The 23,457-nt window shown below is 41.1% G+C and overlaps 1 protein-coding gene across 1 annotated transcript in view; it reads right to left on the minus strand.

Annotated features, from left to right (window-relative positions):
* The window catches only part of CDH11 (cadherin 11), a 152,018-nt gene that overhangs the window by 34,351 nt on the left and 94,210 nt on the right, over positions 1–23,457 (minus strand). The window contains exons 3-7 of the mRNA XM_068993399.1: positions 14,039–14,439; positions 9,451–9,745; positions 6,317–6,436; positions 4,243–4,410; positions 594–781 (exon numbers count right to left, since the gene is read on the minus strand). Coding sequence (XP_068849500.1) covers positions 594–781; positions 4,243–4,410; positions 6,317–6,436; positions 9,451–9,745; positions 14,039–14,266 — 999 coding nt within the window. The 5' untranslated portion in view covers positions 14,267–14,439. The remainder of the gene's footprint in view (positions 1–593; positions 782–4,242; positions 4,411–6,316; positions 6,437–9,450; positions 9,746–14,038; positions 14,440–23,457) is intronic.

Genomic DNA, 23,457 nt, shown 5'->3' on the forward strand with positions numbered 1-23,457 from the left:
TTTCTTTTTGATGAAAACTCTTAAGGATTTACTCACTGAACAATTTTCATATATAACATACAGCAGTATTAATTATATCCCTAATACTTATTCATCTTATAAATAGGAGTTTTGCCCTTTTGACTGCCTTCATCCAACTTTTTCTTTCCCCATCTTCCACCTCTGATAACCATACATCTGATCTCTTTGTCCATGAGTCTGTTTTTTGGTCTGTTTTTGAGGAATAATCAACCTACAGTACCATGCTAGTTCCTGGCGCACAACATAGTAATTGGATATTTCTATACATTTCAGAATGGTAAGTCTGATTGTCATCTGTCACAACAGCAAGATATTACATTATTATTGACTATAGTCCCTAAGTTGTATACAAACTATCAATCTCAGGTAGGCATCATCATTCGCTTCTGCCAGCTCCCTCTGGAATATAGTTCTGTTATCTCCCCAAAGCTCAAAGCTCAATTGCAAAGTCTGAGGTCTAGCCCTCAGTTGTCCATATTCTGTTTTTAGCCTTCAACTCTTTGCTTCCTGCAGTGTTGTCCTGGCAAAGCAGGCCACACTGCTGCCACATCTGATTCCTCACCCTAACTCACCTTTTTCAGTTTCACCACGCCCTCCTGTGTTTCATAGTCCGTTGTGATTTCAAACAATTCCATCCCATCTCCATCAACAATATTGTACGTGACTAAGCCATTTTCTCCAATGTCTGGATCTTTAGCCTTCACTCTTCCCACTTCCTCCCCTGGGACAGCTGCTTCTGACACAGACATCTGGTATACGCCTAGAAGAAGAAGATATCTATTTTTATTTTCCCTTTTATTTGGCAGCTGTAAGACTTTAGATTTCGTTGAATCCCAATAAATTTCTCAAAGGGTTTGACATTGAGCTTCCTATTGATTGAAAACATGAAAAGAAGTGAATGGATGCGAGGAAGATCCCACACAGCTTGCTTGTCAAAGAAATGTTTTCTGTAAAGAATGATGAAATAATATCAGGGTCCAGGGTGGCAGGGTGGGGGCACCTGCCACACGTGAGAAAGAAAAACAATGCCCAGTTACATTTCCCATCAGGAACTGATGGAGGGCCATGCATATCTTCACCCAGTCAAAAAAAAAAAAATCAAAACCTCTTTTCATGTCTTTGGAATGGCCCAGAGTTAATTCTAAGGCTCACATATGGCACTCCCAGGCGCCCAGAAAGAGAATGTCTTCTCTGTTTAAAAGCCTTCTGTAACTCCATATTTATTTTAAAGTCAAATGCAAATTTTGTCCTTCAAGGTCATGACCCTTCCAGCTATATATCTGACTCTCTTCTTACTTTATCTCCTTCACCATTTGATAAATGGATATCTTATATGGAAAGGTTTCTCACAGTGTGACATTTCCACATAGATTTGTTTAATACGTATTGGGAACCTACTATATCCTGAGCATTGTCCTCGCCTTTGGAAACTCAGTAGTAAATGAAAAAGTCAAGATTCTTCTTTCATTCTACAGAGAAAAAAAAATCAGATGTATACATACTCTGATATCATTGCTAAGAAGGAGAAAAATACAGTAAGGGACAAAGGATAATGAAAGTGTATAAGTGAGACTGTGCATAAGTGTATGTTGTGTGTGAGTGTGTTCATGTGAGTGTGTGTGAATATCTCTTGAAAGGACTGGACCAGATAAATCATGTGACTATCTGGGGATAAAAATACAAACAAAGCAAACAGCAAATTGCAAAAACCCTAAAGTGAAAACAGTGAATATATACAGAACAGTAAGACCACAGGTGTGACTGCAGCCTTCTGGTAGGAAATAAGCGTAAAAGGGCTGGGGCCTAACTGTGCACAAAGGGCATTGCAGGAGATGGAAAAGACATCAGAGTTTCTTTAAAAACGTGTAGGAAGTCACTGAAAGGTTTCATTAAAGAAATAAGACTTGAGATCATCTCAGTTGTATCATCAGAATTAAAAAAATATTCTCTGTGAAACAACATAGAGAAGCAAAGGTTGGAAAACCTGGCCTCTATCACTGCCAAACCTAGTGGTTTGGGACAAGCTACTTAAGCAATGTAAGCTTTAGTTTCCCCTTATGTGTATTTTATCAGTTTTAATACTCTGTGTACATTTATCTATATTGTTTGGCTGTGACTGCTTTCAGTTCAGACCCATATCCAACTTAAACACACCATGTCCTCCATGATAAAGGACAAGTAGGAGACGGGAGTCTCTGTAGATAGTTACCAATTTACATGAAGGTTTAGAAAACCTTGCTCTCAGGTAATTTTCTCTAAATCTCATTGAAGTCCACAGCTATAAAACTGGTTATCTTCACAGTAGTGATGTAACTTCACTCTATGCCTGTAGGTGAGCAAGGACATTGATCACCGCCTGCTAATAGTCCCGCATGGTCCTTTCCATCCAGCATACCAGACAGTTTCAGAGTGTGGATAATGGAGCATGCAGTTTCTTAGAGTGCTCTATGAGGCTTAAGCTTATTGGGGATGCTGAACCTTGTGCCTGACCAAGCAAAGTAATCTTCATCTCTCTGGGGACTTTGTGACAACTGGCTGTCACCCTGTAATCCTCCACCTTAATGTCTCCCTTCCAGAGATTGTTGTCTTTGAATTCCTTTGCGTGACCATGGTCCTTTCTGGGACCATACTTGGTGGCCTTCCAAAAGTGCCATCTTTCTGGCAATAAACTCATAGGCTCTACCAGCTAATCTAATGAAGAAGCTTTCATGGTGAACTCCCCATGATCTATCAGCACCAGCATCATTACGGTTATACTGTACCTCTGTCTATACCTACACTATACACATAACCAGATTTGTGTTCACAATCTGTTATGCTGTAATCCTTTAGGCAACTTACGGCACCTTCCATGGAACCCACAGTTTTACCTGTGAAATAGAAGCTTTCATAGAGATTTGCAATAGTAGTAACTATTCATTGGATGGTTGTAGTTGTTGTAATTATGCTTATTAATAATGATCTTTCAAATCATTTTTTTAATTTCCTGCTGCCATCCTATTAATTTTGTAGGACCATAATCACCTAGATCATAATAATGGCTAACCTTTGTTGACAGCTTATGCCAGATATCATTGTAAGATTCTACAGTGGCTCATTTAGTTCTAACAACATCCTACTAATTTAAATGTTTTTTAAAAAAAATATTTATTTGCCTATTTCGCTGTGTTGGGTCTTGGCTGCAGCACGCAGGATCTCGGCACATGGACTCTGTGCTGTGGTTCGGGCTCAGTAGTTGCAGCACGTGGGCCCAGTTCCCCAGAGCATGCAGGATCCTAATGCCCTGACCGGGGGTTGAACCTGCGTCTCCTGCACTGCAAGAGGAATTCTCAATCACTGGACCACCAGGGGAGTCCCAATATCCTATTAACTGAGTCTTGTGGAAGATTTTAGTTTGCAAAAATAGTCCAAACAGTATCTCCCAGCCCATATTCTTCTCTTTCAAAGAGACTTTAACAGTCCTTCCCTTAAAAGGTGGGGTCTATAAGAACTCCACTTAAATTTGGGCAGTCTTATGACTACAGTGGAAATGATGCTATGTGATTTCTGAAGCTCGGTTACAACAGGCAATACGGTTTCTACTTGGTGTCCTTGGGGCTCTTCTCACTTTCAGAACCCATCCAAGCCACTCCTTGGAGAGGCTGACATGGACGGGAAGTAACAGCTGACATTAACTTGCCAGCCATGTGACTGAACCAGCTTGGAAGTGGATCTTCCAGCCTCAGTCAAACTCTGCCAACTGATGCTGTGAAACAGAAACAAGCTGCCTCTCTCAGGTTTTGCCCAAATTTCAGACTCATGACGAAAATAAACAATTATTATTGCTTTAAAGCACAAGATTTGAAGTAGTTTGTTAGGTAGCAATAGATAACTGATCCAGCTACTATTACATATTCAGGTTAGAAATGAGAACACTGAGACAGAAGGATTAATTAATTACTACAGCACATCCTGAGTGCCTAGCAAAATGGATTTTTCTCTTCCCAGGGTTGTGAAGCATTCTATGCCTCTCTCCCACTTTCTCCCACTACTTCTCCTCCACGTAAGATTTCTGTTGTCATTACTGTTGTCTTCTGTGTTTTTTTTTTTTTTTCAAGAATGTTATAAAGAGCCTCCATTACTCTAGATTCCTTCTGGAAAGTTGAGTATAGCAGGGATAGGTCAGAGAAGAGAGTTGGCTGTGGCACCATTGGAAAGTGAAAACCAAGCCCACTGACTTACTCTGCGGAAACTTTGGTGGGTTGTCATTGACGTCGGTCAGTGTGATCGTCACTTTGGTTGTCCCTGAGAGTCCACCCATGTGTCCACCCATGTCCTTGGCCTGGATCACCACATGGTACTCCTCCTTGGCTTCCCTGTCCATGTTGGGAAGGGCGGTTCTGATGATACCTGGACAGGCGAGCAGGGAACACCACAGATCTTCATTAATCACATTGTAACAAAAAAGATCTAGGCACAGGGAAGCAGAGATGAATGAAACAGCACCTGTCTGCACAGAAGAGTCACTTCAATATATTTATCATCAAAAGTAGCCATACTTGGAGCATCATATAGACATATTTTCCAGCAAATTGCCATCGTTATTAATGTAGCATTAAAATTTTATGTTTTATATGTTGTACTATAAATGCAAGTAATAATCTCATCTTTCTCAGGTATAACAATTAAAGATGCTAAAGACTGATACATTTGAGGACCCACTATATGAGAAGCCATAACATAAACCCATGCTTCTGGATTGTCAGCAGAATCCTTTGACTATAAATGCCTGCATACGATTCTTACAAACATTACTCTGGTCTATTTTAAATTAAAAGTAGATGGGAATACATTAAAATGTTAATATTAGCTTTTTAAGTGTATAACAAATGGGTTAGAAATATACACAAAGCTTATGTCAATTCTAGTTGTTTACTATCACCTATCACTGACAAGGATACATTAATAATTGAATTCTACATGATCTCTGGATATTAGTGCATTACTGGTGTGGAAACCATGTTCACTTAAAATCTTTTGGGAATGCGCGCAAGCTTTTTCTGTCTGTAGATGTAGCAACATTTACACTAGAAATCTAAGAGAGTGCCGTGGAAGCTTTAAGCCTTTATCCTTTTCTGACCCCGATGTTTGTATGTTTCTCAGCAATATTATTCAATTCGCTGAGCCTCGTTTTTCTTGTCTGTTAAATAATTTGGTAGGTTCGAATTGGTCCTTCCTAACATGAGACCCTGAGATAACGAATATTGCAACTAGTGTCCCTCCAGCAATTTTAGTATCTCAAAAACTCAGATGCAATTCCACATTTATCCTTGGCAAAATTAATTGGTAAATGCCTTTGATGAAATCCTAGCAAGTGGCCGCCTAAATTGTGATCCCAAGCATAGTGTCTACAAATAAATGATCACATAGATAAGTGGAAATTATTCAGTTAGCAGGCAAAATATCTGATTGGCAGGCTATGCAATATAATATTATACATACACACACACATATATATACATGTATTTGATAAATTTCAACTGTATTAATGTAAGTGGATTTTTTTGTAAATGTCTTGCAAACATATGGGGGTATATTGTGGAAAACAGAAGGGAGTTTGAGGTACAATACTGTGGACTGACAGTTTCACAGGAGTTTAGTGTTTATTCTAATAAAAGGATCCTAGAATCAAATTTGGTACACAGGGAGTGAAACATTTTGGTGTGGGTTTTGGCTGGTATATTCATTCACTCTTTTTGTTTGCTATTTGTTTTCTGTAAGAATTTGCAGAACCTCCTTTTTGTATATTAATGCCTGTTGGGAACCTCGAAGCTCAGCAGAGGAGGTGGGGAAGTGCCACCTCCCAGACGTACCTGAGCCTCATCAGTTCCCACCCCCACCCCCCCGCCAAGCCTGCACTGTGGTCTTCAAGCTTTGAGAGCTGCCGGTTTTTACCAGTCCTCAAGTCCTATGGTCTCTTCATTTGGATCCACAGTTGAATTTTATGATAAAACATATTTGAAGATATATTTTTAAGTTGAAGTTGAATTTTAAGAACTGATAGCATGAGGAAAGTTGCAGTCTAGGATTATATTTATTGCTGTGACATGGTGCAATACAAATAAAAGCAGTCATAAGCATAGTTCATTGAACGCTAACTATAGGCCAGGCAATGCACAGTGTCTACACTGTACCATAGTCTTGTTAGGTGGCCCATTTTATATTTTAGAAAACTGAGACTCAAAAAGGTTTCAGCCAGCAGGCCTGGACTCCTTATTCACAGTGTGTCACAAATCACAATGCAATTCCATGGTACCTGTCTGCGCTTCTACTGAAAAGTAGGGTTGTCCTTCCAGGATGCTGTACACTAACTTGGCACTGTTTCCATAGGTGGGGTCATCTGCGTCTGAAGCTGTCACCTGGATCACTGACGTTCCTTAAAAGTGAAACATTCATTAGAGACAGTCCCTCCACTTTTCAAATTATATTCTAGTTTGCAAATTTTGTCTTAAGATTAAAAACTAACGAGAGCCCCCATATTATTCAATATGCTTTGATTTTCCAGACTGAGATGCAAAAATAATTTCCCTTCCTCCTCCCTCCCTTTTTAATCCTAATAGCTTAAAAATGAACTTTCTATATTCATAGTGCATCCTGCTATGCTTAGTAGTTAAAATAATAATGTGAACATTATTGCAAAAACATTCTAAGGCCCATGCAACTGGAATGTTCAGTATATCAAATAATTAAATAAAAATCTTCCCAAAGAGTATAATAAAGGATAATTAATGATGAATTGCTTTTCATGAAAGGACAGAGTGCAGTCTTCCATCTGTAGCAGAGCAATAAATACATCATTTTATTGTTGCTTTGCATGTAATAAAATGGCTGCTAATACTACATTTTAATTAATTTATGGTCATAAATATTGTACAGAATGTTGTTCCCTACTGGCATGAAAATTGCATCTTCCCACCTCCAGTGGGTCTGGTAGTCACACAACAGAAATCACCAGTAGACATCTGGTGAGATCTAAGGCCAGCAATTGCGAGCCACAGTGGAAAGAAACCAGGGAATTGAAAGAAGAGGGGATTCTGTTTTTCGTAGGAAAAACCGTTGTTCCTTGATGGTTCAGAATGGGGCAGGGGAGATGGTCAAGGGAGAGAGCTGGTAATTATAGAATTCCTCTGTGCCAAGCACTGTCTGGGGCGTGTTCCAAGTATTCTGCCCCTCTGCTAGGTGCTTTCTACTGGTTCACTGTGCTTGTGAGTTACTGAGTATAACAGGTAGGAAGTTCTGCGGTCTGTTTTGCAAAGTGGGTCACTGTCAGAGTCAGGATTCGAACCTCTACCCAGCAAACAACCAAGCCCAAGTTCTTTCCATGACAGTTTCAACAGAGGAGCCAGGTTCTACATGAGTGGCAAGGCAGCCCACTTATACAGCCCCCTGATCTACAAGTTTGCTGGTGATTTTCACACAGTGTAAGAACAAATTTTACTTTTTTTAAAAATTCTGTAATTCATTTTTTCATACAAACAACTTTGGGGGGAGGATTCCTCCCACAAAACTAGGTACTATTCTAAATCATGGACATTTGTAATGGCATTAGTAAGCTCTATTCTCTACTTTCATGGTAGAGCTTGTCAAGGTATTATTTTTTATGCTTAATTTACTTCAAGAAATCCACTAAGTTCATTACAACTCTTTGTATTTTACATCTATGTTTATTTAACCCTCATCAAAGTTTACATTATCCTCATGTGATAGACGACAAAATGAAAACTGAGAAAGATGTAAGGTGTTGTCTGGGTTGACCTGGTTGGTCAGAGGCACAGCCATGATTCCAACCCAGTACTGTCTGACAGCAGACAACTCTCATAGGTCACGATGCAAAGTCTGATATTAATCCTTAAGCACTAAGCTGCCCCAAGACATGGGGTCAATGAAAATTCCCCTGGAGCATCCTTTTTGATGACTGGCCTTTTCCCCCTGGCTCAGCTGCCATTGCCCTCTATTTAATGATTTCTTTGATGTCTGCTGTTTCTCATTAAAAATCCCCAGGTGACTACTGAGAAACTAAAGAATTGGGCAAGGCAAAGAGAAGATAGAATAGACCCAGGTGAGTTTTTATAAAGTATGAGAAGGGTTTCACGTTAGTTGGAGGAGAAGAAGAGGGCTTTTTTTTTTTTTTTTTTGCACCACAAGCTCTATATGCAAAGTGGAAGGAGTAGAGTTTTTTTAATCTTTATTTATTTGGCTGCCCCCGGTCTTAGGTGCTTCATGAAGGATCAGTCGTTGCAGTGTGCAGACTCTCTGGTTGTGGCTCATAGGTTTAGTTGCTCCAAGGCACATGGGATATGAGTTCCCTGACTAGGGATTGAACCCACATCCTCTGCATTGCAGGGCAGATTCTTAACCACTGGACCACTAGGGAAGTCCTGAGGAGTAGGCATTTAGAGTTACTTCTGTATCTAACTTTCTTGGGCAAATTGATTCTCAGTCTCTGTGCTTGGTTTTCTCATCTTTAAAATGGGCAATTTGGCCCTGATGATCCTTAAGCTCATCAGAACTTTAAATCTCTGATTTCATAACCATATTTACTCCCTGATCAGAACAGCCCTGGTCACTGTCTGAAAAGCAAACCCTTCTTAATATGAGGCATGCTTCTCAAAAGCAAGTACAACAACCTGCATTCTATAAAGTGAAACAAGAATTATTGCCAGGAGAATTGTCCACTAACAATGTTAGGTGTCTGTATGCATGATGAAAGACATAGCTGCTTCTGAATTATTCTAACAGATGGTGACACAGTGTCATGGTGAGGTGTATATACTGGATCCACTTAATAGCTCAGATGACCTTGAATAAATTATAATTAACTTGTTTCTAGCTTTGGTTTCCCATTTGCAAAATATGTCAAATAGGACCTACCTCATTGCAAAGATGAGTCACTGCAAAGATTAAATGCAACAGGGCATGTAAATCATTAATGAGCACTGTGCTGACATGCTACAAACTCTGCCGCTATTACTTATTCAACACCAACATGCACTAGTGACCAGATGTATACTATTTATAATCCTACATGAGTAGAAACTTTTAGTCCCATTTTACAGAGGAGAAGCTCAGGCAAAGAGAACAGATGGAACTGATTCCAAGTCAAAAGGTTAACAAGCACCAGGGCCAGGATGGCCTGGGTTCCATCACATTTTTCCTATTCTTCTATGCCTCCTCATGTTTTGTAAGGTTACAGTTTAAAAACTCAGGGCAATTTAAAATATTTGAAACTACAACTATATACATGAAATGTTTTTTGTTTGTTATTTTGAACACAGAAGCTACAGCATAAATTCTACATCCCGACTTGGGAGAATGGGCACCAGCCCACCCACCTGCAGAGACACCAGGCCTGCAGGTGGAGCAGGTCCGTCCTCCCCCTCCCTTACGTACCCACGTTGGACCTCTCGGGCACGTTGGCATGATAGGTCTCATGTAAGAACTCAGGAGGGTTGTCATTAATGTCCTGGACCTTGACGATGAATTCCGACGGTGGCTCCAGGGGCCGGTTGGTGTCCCTGTCCACCGCCTGAGCCATCAGCGTGTACTGGGCTCTCTCCTCTCGGTCCAATGTCTTGGTGGCATGAATGTTCCCTGATTTGTCATCAATCACAAAAATGGTTCCGGCTCCTTCACCTGAGAGAATGTATTTAATGTTCCCATCACCAGAGTCAATATCGGAATGAAGCTAGGAAAAGAGAAATGGAGACTTGTAATTCCATGACGGATGCTCTGGGGAGGTAGAGACACACTCACATGCTGTTTGCTACAACACACTGTTTACATGCAGACACACACACACTGAGAGGGAGACCCTCTCATCCCATTTACAAATGAAGAAATGTAATCTTAGAGAAGATGTCTTCGCTAAGGGCACATAGCTGGGGAGCAGTGAAGCCAGAGTCCAAAAGGTTTCAATTTTAAGATTCATGCTTTCCGTCCCCCTTTCCTATTACATATGCACGCATGTGAAACACATATAATACACATTAGTAGAGCTATTTTGAATGAAATATATGCATATTGTAGAAAGTGAAAGACACACATTTGAGCAAGAAGTAAATCTTGTAAGTTCTGATTGCCATGCCTTCATCTTCCCTGTAAAAGACAGCTCTTGTTATCAGTGTCTCACGAATTCTCTAAGACATATTCTATGCATAGGCCAGACTATCTATACAAATACATGTGCTCTGGTTTATTTTTACACAATAAAGGGCACAGTGGACACACCACTCTCAACTCTGTTTCCCTACCACAGTAAATTCAGAGGACCCTTCCAAACTGGTGTATATGTATTGATCTCATCCATTGTATAGAGGTTATTATTTCAGTCTTCTTCCAAAGGACACTAGGTTCCAAAGGACACCAGGCTTTTGTTACTGCAAACAATTCACTGATCAGGATTTCTGGATGACCTGCTGTGTGGCACAGAAAGTATGAGGCTCTGGGGATGGACTCTGCTTGGAGGACCTCCCCCATTCTCCTCATAAGCATGGAGTGCGTGGAGAGGGCGGATAGACATGCAGCTTCTTAGACTAAAGGAAGACTAGTTCCTTGAGATTTTCCCCTCCTTTGATAAAGCCCAGCAAATTGATGGAACTCACCTAAATCCACACTTGGCAGGGCCAGGAAGTCATCCAGGTCACCCGACTACCCCCTTGTGCCTTCTGACTTACTCTGCTGTGTTTTGTAACATGGAACTCCCCTAAAGACCACATCTAATTTTCCCATAGCAATAAAGTCTTTATTGTACTTTGTTGTCCAACCTAAATTTCTGCAGCTATCATCTTAATCTGAGTTCTTCTGCCCTCATTTTACCCTTTATGGGAAAAGATAAGCATTACTTTCACTGTTCTCATAGGCTTCAAGAATAGGCAGGTGGATAAAAAGCCCTTGGTTCTACCTACTACCTAAGAAAACCTAGTGTAAACTAAAAAGCTTTATTCTCAGGGAAGTAATAATGATAATAATACTTATTACTTAAAATTATTATCTTAATGTTTATTATAGTGCCATTTTAATATTATTATTAATGTGATTTTAATTATTATTATTATCATGAAACCAAGACCTAGAAAGCTTGCCCAGAATCACAAAGCAGGATAGAATACATTGCTTTTTAAATTTTTTTGTATTGTTTCAATTTTCCCCAAAATATCTAATGGATTTTCAGTGCCTCAGTGAAACACCAGTTATTTCAGCTCAGAAGGATACCTGTAGGTACAAAATACATTTTGATTTTAGTCTATAGTGCTTCTTAGGGAAAAAAAAAAAAAACATACTTCAGAACTTGTTATTCATAACAAGCTATGTGTTGTCATGAAGTTATGGCTACACATTTCTTATGAATAGTGCAGTTTGTAATATACAAAGCTATCTGAATATATGGACGCTCCAAAGGATGACTCAAATTGCCTCAGTCTTCATACAAGTTTCCACAGTGGGGGCAGACAGTCTTCTGGCTGTTCTCCTAACCCCCCTTAATTGTTTATATTTGTTTGTTTTCTCTGCCTCAGACTTGGCGAAAGTCAGGAGTTCAGCCATGACTGTGGAATGTGGAACAAGGAAGTCATGGCAACACTTCCTTTAATGGGAGTCTAGACAAGGAATGTTTCTAGGGACCTTTATATATTACATATGAAGTTGGCAAGACTCTTGGGAATTAAATTTCATGATCAACCAAGTAACTGAAACATTTAAATATAGTGCTCATTTATATTTTTTTATCTTGTTTTCAGAGTTCAAAGTTGGATAGAAATTCCCTTTTGCCCCCTCTCCAACAACGACGAACCACACAGCTAACAATGACTTATTAGTTTCGACACAAAAGGCAGTTTGGAAACCCATTCAGTCCTATCAAGGGATCAGTTGCTGAGGCAGACATGGCCAATTCCTAACTCCCAAAACTGAGGCCATCCCCTCAGCAGAGCATAGCATGATGCAGACTCTGCTCCCTGCAGATCTAAAAGTCCATGGTTTGCCAAATTCCACATTTCAGAGCATCCTAAATCACTCAATCTCGAATGACACCAAATCAAGGTGTTTAGGTCACAAGTTATCTAGTCTAACCCTCCTATTCATGGAGAACTCGAGATCAGCATTATCTCAAAAGGAAGTTTGATAGGGTCTAACCACTTTCTTTCTTTTCCTTTCTTTCCCCATCCAATCTGACATCTGGCTCATTCTCACATGCCTAGATTTTCCCTTCCTCTTGTGTCTGCTGCTGTCTTTTAGTAGACACAACACCTGCTTGCTCCACAGAGATGCCCTCTAGGTCCTGTGTCTTTTGCCCTCCCTACCCTAACACACACCCTGCTCCCTATTGAGAAAGTCCCTGTGGCAGAAGTTTTATTTTCTCAGAACAATTCACACACAGTCTCCACATTGTTCAAGCCACACAGCTCCTGCCGCGGCTCAAGTATCTTCTTCCTCTCTAGGCACAGAGACTATCTCCTTGATGGAAGGAATTCTATGTGCCAATTATTTCCCTGTGCTCCATTTTTCAAGGATACTTCTACTTTGGGTGTGATCTTTCCATTTTGGGTATAAATGATGAAACTTCTCTGGTACGTCTCTTCAGAAAGACCCTTTTCCAACCCTTAACAATATTATCAGGACACTAATATGAACCTCCTCCAAAGATGTCAATTCCATAAATATGGAATGATAGTCTCATGTTAAGCAGCAACTAAGATAACTTCATTGGAATCTATGAGGCTCAGAAATGAGCACCCCACAAATCTGCTCTTGTCCCTCTCCCCCTTCACTAGATAGCTCCTGCTCATCTTTTAGGTCACAAGTTATTACCATTGTCTCCATGAAGCTTCCCTTCATGCCTCTTAAACTTTGCCACATAAATTCACAACCACTTGTAGTGAATTTCTTTATTATTCTATTCCTTTAGTTTTTTTTCTTTAATTGCTTAGGTAAGTGTCTCTTTTTCCACTAGCCCCTGAACTCTTTGAGGCCAGGGACTATTCTACTGCAGTTTACCATTTGCCTCCCTCTGTACCTTCACATAGCAGGCTTTCTGCTTTTATGTGTACGAACATCTATCTCCTTGCCATTAATGTCACTTGCATGTGAAAGATGGCTGTATGTTTTACCACAAGTGATAGCTGGCAGCCAGTTTTTCAAACATATTTTGTTACTTTGTTTGTTTTTATTTTTGGTTTTGAAATTTGGCTGCATGGCTTGCAGGATCTCAGGTCCCCTATTAGAGATTGAACCAAATCCCCCATCAGGGGCTCCTCAGTGAAGGTGCCAAATCCTAACCACTAGATCACCAGGGAACATGCCCTCAAACATATTTTGGACTCTTTCTACCCTTGCACTTTTGGAGAGGATACTCAGAGAATGCAGGATTTCTCAGTAGTACTAGGACTCTCAAGCTTTCTGGGGGTTTGCCATCTCTGAGCCAAACTGGATAGAATCCCACCCATTCCCATGACGCATCCATTCATCTTATCAAATATTCACAGAGGTGTCCATTATACTGGGCTTTGGTGTCAGAACCTGGGGATACAAGACTGAACCTGTTCTTGATGAAAGTAGCTCAGGGTCCAGTGAAGGAGACAGACATGTGTACTACAGGAAAAAAGCTATGATAAAAATAGTACAGAGCATTATAAGAACACAAAGAAAGGCATCCTAGCTGGGGTTTGGATGTAGTGGGGGAAATGCGCCCAGTTGGAGAATGGTTAAATAAATAATCATCATTTCTATTCAAGAGACTACTGGGTAGCCATTAAAAACAGAGTTTTTAGGGTATAATATCCAGTGGAAACAGAAGTGTTCTTAACATGGATGTCTAGGAATTAAAAAAAAAAAAAAAAGCTGGAAGGATGAATGAATAGGATTTGGTGGATTTTAGAGATGATCAGACCATTGCTACCTTCCCTCCTAGATTTTTGTTTGGCCAGGACCCCAGTCCGGGGAGGGTGGGGAGTGAGAAGTGAGCATGCAATTAGAGCAGCCTTACCCTGCCCACGAGCACGGGGTCGGGCCCCGTGTACTCCTCTATCACGAAGAACTGGTTCCAGACCCAACCCCTCTTGGAGCGCTGCAGCACCTGGCCCTCCTTGCCCTTCTCGTGGTGCCCGTGGAACGAGGGTCGCAGGTGGCTCCTCCGGTCCAAGGCGAAGGCCTGGCTGTGGCACAGCATGCCCAGGCACACCAGGACGGCTTGTAAACAATAGTTCTCCTTCATTTTTGGTTACGTGGTAGGCACGGGAGAATGCAGCTGTCACCCTGTCCGCCGACCGTGCGGCTGCCTGGCGGATGGCGGCCTCCCCAGACGAGTCACGCAGACCTCGCTCGGGCTGGAAGCTCTCTCCTCGCCGAGCACATCACGTCAGGGCTGCCCACGTCCCCGTTCGGCCTCTACAGGGAGCAGGAAAGGTCAGATTAGTCACAGGTTCCATCCCCACTTCCATTATATTCTGTAAACACTGACCCACGCTGGACCCCGTGAGGGCTTTGCTCTGGGTACTGAGGAGGCAGAGCCAGTGAGAAATACTCTCCAGGCTCTAGCCAGTTCACCACGCAGAATAAGATAAACATACAGGAAGAAACCCCTCAAAGTCCATATGAGGATAAAACGTGTGTGCTGTGGAGTCCAGCTGCCCAAGTCTGAGAGTCAGTTTTACCATTTACTTAGCTCTCGGTTTAGGGTAAGCCAACACTGAGCTCAGTGTGCTCATTTATGAAATGGGCTGGGGAATCCTACTCAGTGGAAGGTACAGATCTGAGTCATAGCCCTAAGTCTCATAGCCAAGACCTGGTATGTGGTCAGCACTTCTTATTTATCTGTTATTATTATATTAATGATCATGGGACTCCCCTGGTGGCTCAGACAGTAAAGCATCTGCCTACAATGTGGGAGACCTGGGTTCAAACCCTGGGTCAGGAAGATCCCCTGGAGAAGGAAATGACAACCCACTCCAGTATTCTTGCCTGGAAAATCCCCTGGACGGAGGAGCTTGGTGGGCTTACAGTCCATGGGGTCGCAAAGAGTCTCAGACAAGACTGAGCGACTTCACTTCCTTTCATTATGTTAATGATCACAATCCTTCTTGGCTGTGTTTTGTAGTAGGGACACCTAGGGCACTATGGGCATTCCATAGAGGAACACAGTTGATGGGCGTTGAGAATGGAGATGGCAGAGAGTGGGGACTGTTAAGGACGACTTCCACATCGACTCTCAGATGAGTTACATGATAAGAGTGGGATGGATGGGATGTCCAGGTAGAAGGAACAGTGTGCCCCAAAGCACAGAGCTGTTCACAAGCACAGTACTTCCCAAGACTGTTCAGCTTAGTGGATGGTCTTACAGACGGAGGAAGCCAGCAATGACTCCTAAGATATGAGAGGTCAGGGTAGACCCTGAGATGGTCAGTGATGGCCACTAAAACATTTGTCATTGAAATAATGGGTCAAATTTGCATTGTTGGGTCAATACAGTGTCAATTCAATATGCACGATTTGCTTTTGTCTGGTCAAACGTCCACCCAAGAAGATGAAAATTCTGCCTTAACCTGACAGTCTTTCTAAGCATACTCTGTAGGCTCCCTTCAACAGGGAAAAACAAAATAAAACAGCATTCCCACCAGCTGGTCCAAAGGTCATGTTCCTGGCACTCGGCCATGCCTCTGCTGCTCATCAGCAGTAAGGAAGAGCCACGAGCATGTTTCCTTGCCTCTGTGGCTTCTCACCTACAGTCGCTCTAGCCCTCTCTCCAGCGCTCCGGTTCTTCTCTCTGACCTTTAGCTCCTGCCTCAGGTTTCCCGGCTTCTTTATGGGACTGTCCTTCTGGTGCCAGAAACTTACTCTTCCCCGAGGAACTCCCAGTGCTCATTCTCCTGTCTTAGGATCCCACACCTTCTGAACAATCATCATCTCCTCTTGGAACACCTCTCAGACACAAACTGGAGCCCGAGTTCCCAGAACCGGAAGGTCCTCACTACCACCCTTATCTGTAACGTGAGGGGCTCTCAGAAAGTTGCTGGGCATGGGGGCTGAAACTGCATTTCAACCCCCGTGGGTCTAAATGAAATTGGTGGGCTTCTTCTTCTTTTTTAAATTGAGAGGCATAGTTGATTTATAATTGTGTCAGTTTCAGGTCCATAGCAAAGCAATTCAGTTATGTGTAGCTGTGTGTGGATACATATTAATGTTCTTTTTCATATTATTTTCCCTTATAAGCTATTATAAAACTGAATATAGTCCCCTGTGCTATACAGTAGGTCCTTGTTAGTTATCTGTTTTATATATAGTAGTGTGCCTATGTTAATCCCAGACTCCCAATTTATCTCCCTCACTCCATTTCTCCTTTAAGAGAACTCCATTTCCCCTATAAGGGGAAGAAACTATAAATTTGCTTTCTGTGTCTGTGGGTGTATTTCTGTATGGTAAATACGTTCATTTGTATCATTTATCTTAGATTCCACATATGAGCAGTATCATGATGTTTGTATTTCTCTGTCTGGTTTACTTCACTTTGTATGATAGTCTCTAGGCCCAACCATGTTGCAGCAAAGGGCTTTATTTTATTCTTTTTAATGGCCAAGTAGTATTCCATTTATATGCCACATCTTCTTTATTTCTCTGTCTCTGGACATTTATTTAGGTTGCTTCCATGTTTTGGGTATTGTAAATAGTGCTACAATGAACACTGGGGTGCAGGTATCTTTTTGATGATGGTTTTCTTCAGATATATGCCCAGGAATAGGACTGCAGGTGGTCTTATTTTTTGTTTTTAAAGGAACTTCCATACTGTTCTCCATAGTAGCTATACCAGTGAAATTGGTAAGATTCTTGAACGTTGTATGAATAAAAACCTAATTCTTTGCTATCTGATTCGGACAAAGTGGTTGGATGGGGAGAGAGGTGAACAGAAAGGAGATAGTATGCATCTTGGCAGAGTGGAATATATCTAGATTTGGAGGCTGGGTTGACCTGAACTGAAATATTATTGTATATTTCAATCTGGATGGCCTTGGGCACATTGGCCAGGCACTCAGATGCTCCGCGGTCTAATCTGAACAACAGGGATGACAAGAACTGGTACACACATGTGGGGCTAAAGACAGAGAGAGAACTGGGCACACACTGGGTCTCCTCCTCTCTTTCCAGAGCTCCACAGCCTAAGTCTGTGGGCCTCACTCAGCAGAAGGAAGTGCTCTGATCTGCAGGTGGAGATGCCCTGAAGACAGGGGTGAAGTGCTTTCTCTAAGAAAGGAATTGAGGATTAAGAGTTACATGGAGATACCAGAGCCATCTCTCCTTAGAAGTCTCAGAAATAAGGGAACTGGTGGAATTCTACTTTGCTGGTGAACAACCCCTTTTCTTCTGAGGCTCTTTGATTTCACCTACCCAAGCATTTCTAATGCTTTGTAATATGGCAAAATGGTATCTGAGGAGGTCACACATGTACAGTCATTCCAAGTATCCATCACTGCCCTCAATACTATTTTGTGATGTATTATGTAAGTCCCTTTTCAAGGAATAAGGACTTCAGTATTTGTTGTAGACAGACTCCAGGATATGTTAAAGGCTGTGTAGAAAAGAGAGAAAGATTCAGGAGGCGGTGTGGTCACTTAACAGCTTTACCCGAGGCTTGGGCATATCAATACTACATCAAACGCTGCTTCTTGTAAGGCAAACTGACTGCACGGAAGAGACCAGGAGTTAAATCCTACAGTGAGGTAATGCGAAGCCATAGGAAGATGCCTGTATTTAAGTCAGAAAGCCAAAGATATGATTGAGAATCTGCCACTCAGCTCGTGGTGGGGCATGCCTCAGCTCCGAGAGTGGCAGCTGTGCCTCATTCTCTGTAAAGGGAAGCCGCTGGGTGACATTTTCTACAGGTGGTTTCCAGATTCACATTCTCATTTGGGTAAAAGATTTTGGAGGCATTTCTGATTCATAACACCATCTCCTTACTAGACTGGTTGCTTCTTAATGGTTGGAATGATATCTTATTCACAACTGGGTGGCCAGTGCCTGAGCAGGACACCAGTAAAAGCTAAATATACGATTTGAACCTCATATTTCAAGTGCAAACTTGATAATGCCTCCATAGGATCTCAAGAGGAAGAAATAGAAAAGGAAAAACATATGGTACAGCAAGTATTAAGTGTTCATTCACACTGTGGTAAATTATTCTTGCATATACTGTGAAGAGTATTTGAAAGAAAGGGTTTAATTAAAGTTGATATTTCTGCACCTCTTTCTTCTGGCTGCCATTTTGCTGTAAAGCACAATTATTTCTGACACTAAATGTGTTGAAACTAGATGACAACTTTTTTTTCTTTATAAAAAATTTCTAGATTGATACTAACAAATTTAAGTTTTCACGTGACCAATAAACGATAAATTTCACCCTTTGTTAAAAAGGTGATACATTTCACCCTTTGTTAAAAAGGTGAAATTATCTATTTCCTTCTGTTGGAAAGAATAGCAAGATCAACTTGCTTTTAAATGTAGTTCCTTGAAACCACTATTTATAAGTGTTTATATGACTGTGTGTATCATATAAAGTTATTTTAATGGCAAATCTCACGTATGTTAAGATGAATTTTTAAGACATTGTTTTTTAATTCAATTTTGGAATGAAAATTTACTGAGCAAAATCTTTTTCTAGCCATTGCTCTAAAATCTTTATAAATAGTAACTCATCTATTAATTTCTATAACAAACTTATGAATGGGGACTGTGAATATACTTATTTTAAAGGATGGAAACTAAGATCTGGGTAGATTAAGCAATTTATGCAAAGTTAGGCTTCTGATAAATCATAACACTGAGTCTGAGCCCATGACAGTTGGCTCTGGAGTCTGTCTTCAACCAGTGAGCAATACCAACTGTCATCACTTGTTGGCTTCTAAGGTTCATAAGGGAATGATATGGACACTGTGACAGAAATAGTAACCCAGATGCAGTGAACCAATAGGAGAACTAGGTTTATGCTCATAATATGATTATGATGAAAATGGTAATAACAGTTAACATTTGCCCAGTCTTATTGTTTGCCTGGGCTTCCCTGGTGGCACAGATGGTAAAGAATCTGCCTGCAAGGCAGGAGACCTGGATTCGATCCCTGGGTTGGGAATGGCAACCCACTCCAGTGTTCCTGCCTGGAGAATCCCATGGACAGAGGAGCTTGGAAGGCTACGGTCCACGGGGTCACAAGGAGTCGGCCATGACTGAGTGACTAACACTTTCCCTTTCCCCTCTTCCATTGTTTGGCTATCATTCTTCCAAGTGCTTTTAATGAGTTGAGTCATAAATTTTCATAATAACTCTACACCACAGTATTATTGTAATCCCCATTTTACAGATAGGTAGTCTGAGGCATACCAACATGAAGGAAGTTGCTCATAGTTACAGAGACAGCAAGTGGAGGAGCTGAGATATGAATACTGGATGGTTAGTTCTAAGACCTGCATTGTTATCCCCCACAATGCACGTGATATTGCCTCTCTAAGAGAAGACAGGAGGCCACATATAGACACATATCATAAGACAACAGTCTCACGATGAAAATAATTTAAGTTTTGGTGGGAAGGAGTAATATGGTAACTAAAATGTTAAAACCAAACCAGAAAGAGGAAGATAAAACATTTTATAGCAGTGATCAAAGTGAAGATGAATAGGAGGTAATTATATCTGTTATCTGATTCTGTGGTAGCAGTATATACCAATATAACCAGGTTATATAAACAGTTGGCCAGTTAACAGTATAACCAGTTAACTAGTATACAGGTTATAACAAGTCCTTGAAAAGTATAACCAGATCCTTGAACAGCACCACTACACAAAAGTAAATCTTTGACTTCTTATTTTTAAACACAGTTTCAGAATTTTCAAATGTATAGGTTAAAAAGATGTGTTCAGAAAGATTATTATTAGTATTATTTAGAAATGCTTCTAAAATGCTTCTAAAATTTAGAAATGCTTCTAGAGATCTGGTTGATATATGCAGTGGTACAGAGTTTGCAGGAATCATGAATGAAAACAGGAGACAGCCCTCCTAAGAAGACTTTGACATTGGGAACAACTAGGGAAATATATCAATGTTCTAATTAGTTTTAATAAAGACCGCCCCCCCTCCCCCCACCCCCTCACCCCCCACCCCCGGCCAAGGCAGCTCTTGAACAGTCCTTCCATTAAAGCACTTTCTAGCAGTATGCCAGAAATGTCTAAGCATTGAGGTTCTACTAAAACATATAGGAGGACTTTATGATGGAAGCATATTGCTTGGAAGGAAAAATAAATGTTGTTGAAAGTCACAGAAGTAATAACACGACAGGAAAATGGATTTGCAAAACCACCAGCTCTAAGTGGAAGGCTCCCCCCTCTATCTTGAGAGCAGATAGCCCGTCATGAGCATAAAACTCTCTCGCTGTGCTAGCTTTTGTCTCCGTAAAAGAAAATGACATAGACGGGTGTTTAAGTATATATGGACTCCTGCTGGAAATTGTTATCGGGTAGAGAAAGAAAGACGAAAGCGCTTAGCACAAAGCAAGCGGCTTTGGTTTTTTAGCGTTCTCCTCCCCCACAGAGCTGGATGGATCAGACGGCTGACCTGTTCTTTTCATTTCCAGGGAGTTAATTTACAGTTAAAGGCAGGTTATCATTACATTAAGAATATTACTGAGCCCACCAGAGCTCAAAACCTTATTCTGCAAGTGCTCTGTCCTCCTGTCAGGAGCTCAGGGGCTCTGGTCCCCACTGCAACAAACACAGCTTTGTAACCAATCGGATTCCATTATGCAAATTAATTCAAGCATATTTTATTCCCAGTTCAGATCTCATCACTCAGCACTGAGCTGGTCTCTAGTTTCAAATCAAATCACAGGAATTATGCCATGTCTGTGGAAATCACAGAGAATGGGGACAGGAAGTAGTACAGCAACTACTGAATCACGTTTCTCCCCCCATTTCTACACCTGGAGCAAAGCATAAGCTTGTAGTAGTAGTCACTTCTGCTCAGGTGCAAAATACACAGCAGAGATGCAAAACAGGCATCGCGTATGTTACTCTACTCTCCAATACCAAATTCAAATGTTAAAATAGGAAGCAAAGGGGGCCCCTTATCAATGACCATGATGTTCTATAAGGGCAAGTGGAATGTTTAAAACCGCTCCAATGTAAACGTGATTCTCTGCTTCTAGAGATAGGGAACCACTCCCTGCCTGATGTTGGGAAGGCCCAGGTCCAAATCGCTCATCACCTGTGGGCAATATAAAATTAGGTAATGAGAGCTGGAATTATCCTTGATGAGGTACTTGATTTGTCTATACTGCTGGGCAGTATAGTCAGGGCTTGGTATATAGCATCTAATTGTATTTCCACTATAACTATATGTAAATATCACCCATGATATTATCTACAAGGAAACCAAGGCTCTAGGCAATTAAGTAAATTACTCAAGGGTACACCCTGAAACACTGGCAAGGCTGCACTTCAAATTCAAATTTATATGATGGCAAAACCCATACTTTGGCTTTACCTGGCTCCCAAACACTAAGATCTTCAACATATGAAGGGGCAGGATCCATTTCCAAGGATGGTCTAAACTCCATATAGTATTTGACATTGAAAATAATTTTTGTTAGAGGTGAACTTCATTTATTTTAAGTATGTACAATCAACTTTTATATTCTTAGGCCACAGAGTATCACAGAAATCCAGCTTACATCCCCAGACCTCAAACACACAGAATCACTTGCTGATTATTTATCTTTTCAAGTAATTAAATCATCTCCAAATGATAAGATGACTAAACGCAATGTGTGCTGAGAAGAACTTATTATTTTTACCCTACTCACTCCTTAAGATAGTCTTTTTCTTACTGTAATATTTTTAAATGTTAATCATTAAGATGAATGAAATACATCCACCCATACAGGAAATAACATTGTCACCAGTGTCATCTTGGGCTGTGAATAAACACCCCATATGAATGTGTGGAAAGAGATCTTATTTTCCATTTTTCTTTTGCATGAGTGAAAGTACCAGAGGGGAAGATCAGGGCAAAAATGGTAATGATAAACAGATGCTCAACATAATGTAATGTCATCGATGGTATCAAAGGCCTATGTGTAAATCCCTCTTTGTCTCAGAGCTGTGAAAATCTATAAAGTTTTCTTTATTTGCTGGTTCCTTCATTCAGCAGTAACTTTTCTCAGCACCACACCTGAGTTGGTCTCTCGAGAAACATAGCTGCAATGCGTCTCTGATCTGTAGACTCAAATGATGGTGAGACAGTTGTCTGAGAAGATAGATGATGGTATGCCATGACACTGGGTACCAGAACGCAGAGGCATCAGTGGCCACATCTCTGCAGATGAATCTGTAACATATCCCTCTTGCCTTTTGGAACTTGCCTACTCCAGCCTCTTCCAAGCGTTAATAAATATGTATAGTAACAATCTCCCACATCTGGAATTTCCACTTTTACCCTGAGCCACAGCTGATTGAACCACATGTAGTCCAGTGACACAGTTCAGTTTAGTTGCTCAGTCGCATCCAACTCTTTGTGACCCCATGAATCGCAGCACACCAGGCCTCCCTGTCCATCACCAACTCCCGGAGTTCACTCAGACTCGTGTCCATCGAGTCAGTGATGCCATCCAGCCATCTCATCCTCTGTCATCCCCTTCTCCTCCTGCCCATAAACCAACCACAGATTGTTTCAAACTGTGTAACCTGGTCAAAATGATAACCTGGTCAAGTTAGATTCTCTGGGGAACTTGAATGAAAGGAAACAGAACCATTTGCCAGTTAGTAAGGGAGCTGAAATCCCATGGACAGAGGAGCCTGGTGAGCTACAGTCCATGGGATTGTAAAGAGTCAGACACGACCTAGTGTCTAAACAATGAAGGGAGCTGAAACAGAAAGGTCATGAGGCATAGAGGTGATGGAATAGCAACAAAGTGACATCTGATGGCCAATGTTTTGGTAAAATCAAGGTATGAACAAGGTATGAGAAACCAAACAGAAACAAGCATGGCCTCTGTCCCTCAGCCATGTAAATGGCAGAATGCATGGCCCTTCCTGGTCTCTGAAGATTTCGGCCATCAAGGACTGCCCTCCGGCTGCTGTCTCCATGGGACCCAGCCTTAATGATAGTCCGTTTCTGAATCTGTGAGGTTCTTTGCACTGCCTCCTTATGCATGGATAACATTAAGCCCCTTGTACATGAGCCACCTTGGGTGCTTTTTTATCATCAAACAGCAAACCTAGTAAACTATAATAATCGAGAGGAAAAGTTAGGCTGTTCTTCCTCTGGTAGAGGGTGAAGTAATATAGCAATGGAGATCATTTATTCAGATGTACAAAATGCCTTTTTTTTTCTCTCTGAATTCCCAAGGCATATTGAGCAATAGGGAGAAA

The sequence above is a fragment of the Capricornis sumatraensis genome, chromosome 20 (genome assembly GCF_032405125.1).
Source record: "Capricornis sumatraensis isolate serow.1 chromosome 20, serow.2, whole genome shotgun sequence".
NCBI classification, from domain to species: Eukaryota; Metazoa; Chordata; class Mammalia; order Artiodactyla; family Bovidae; genus Capricornis; species Capricornis sumatraensis.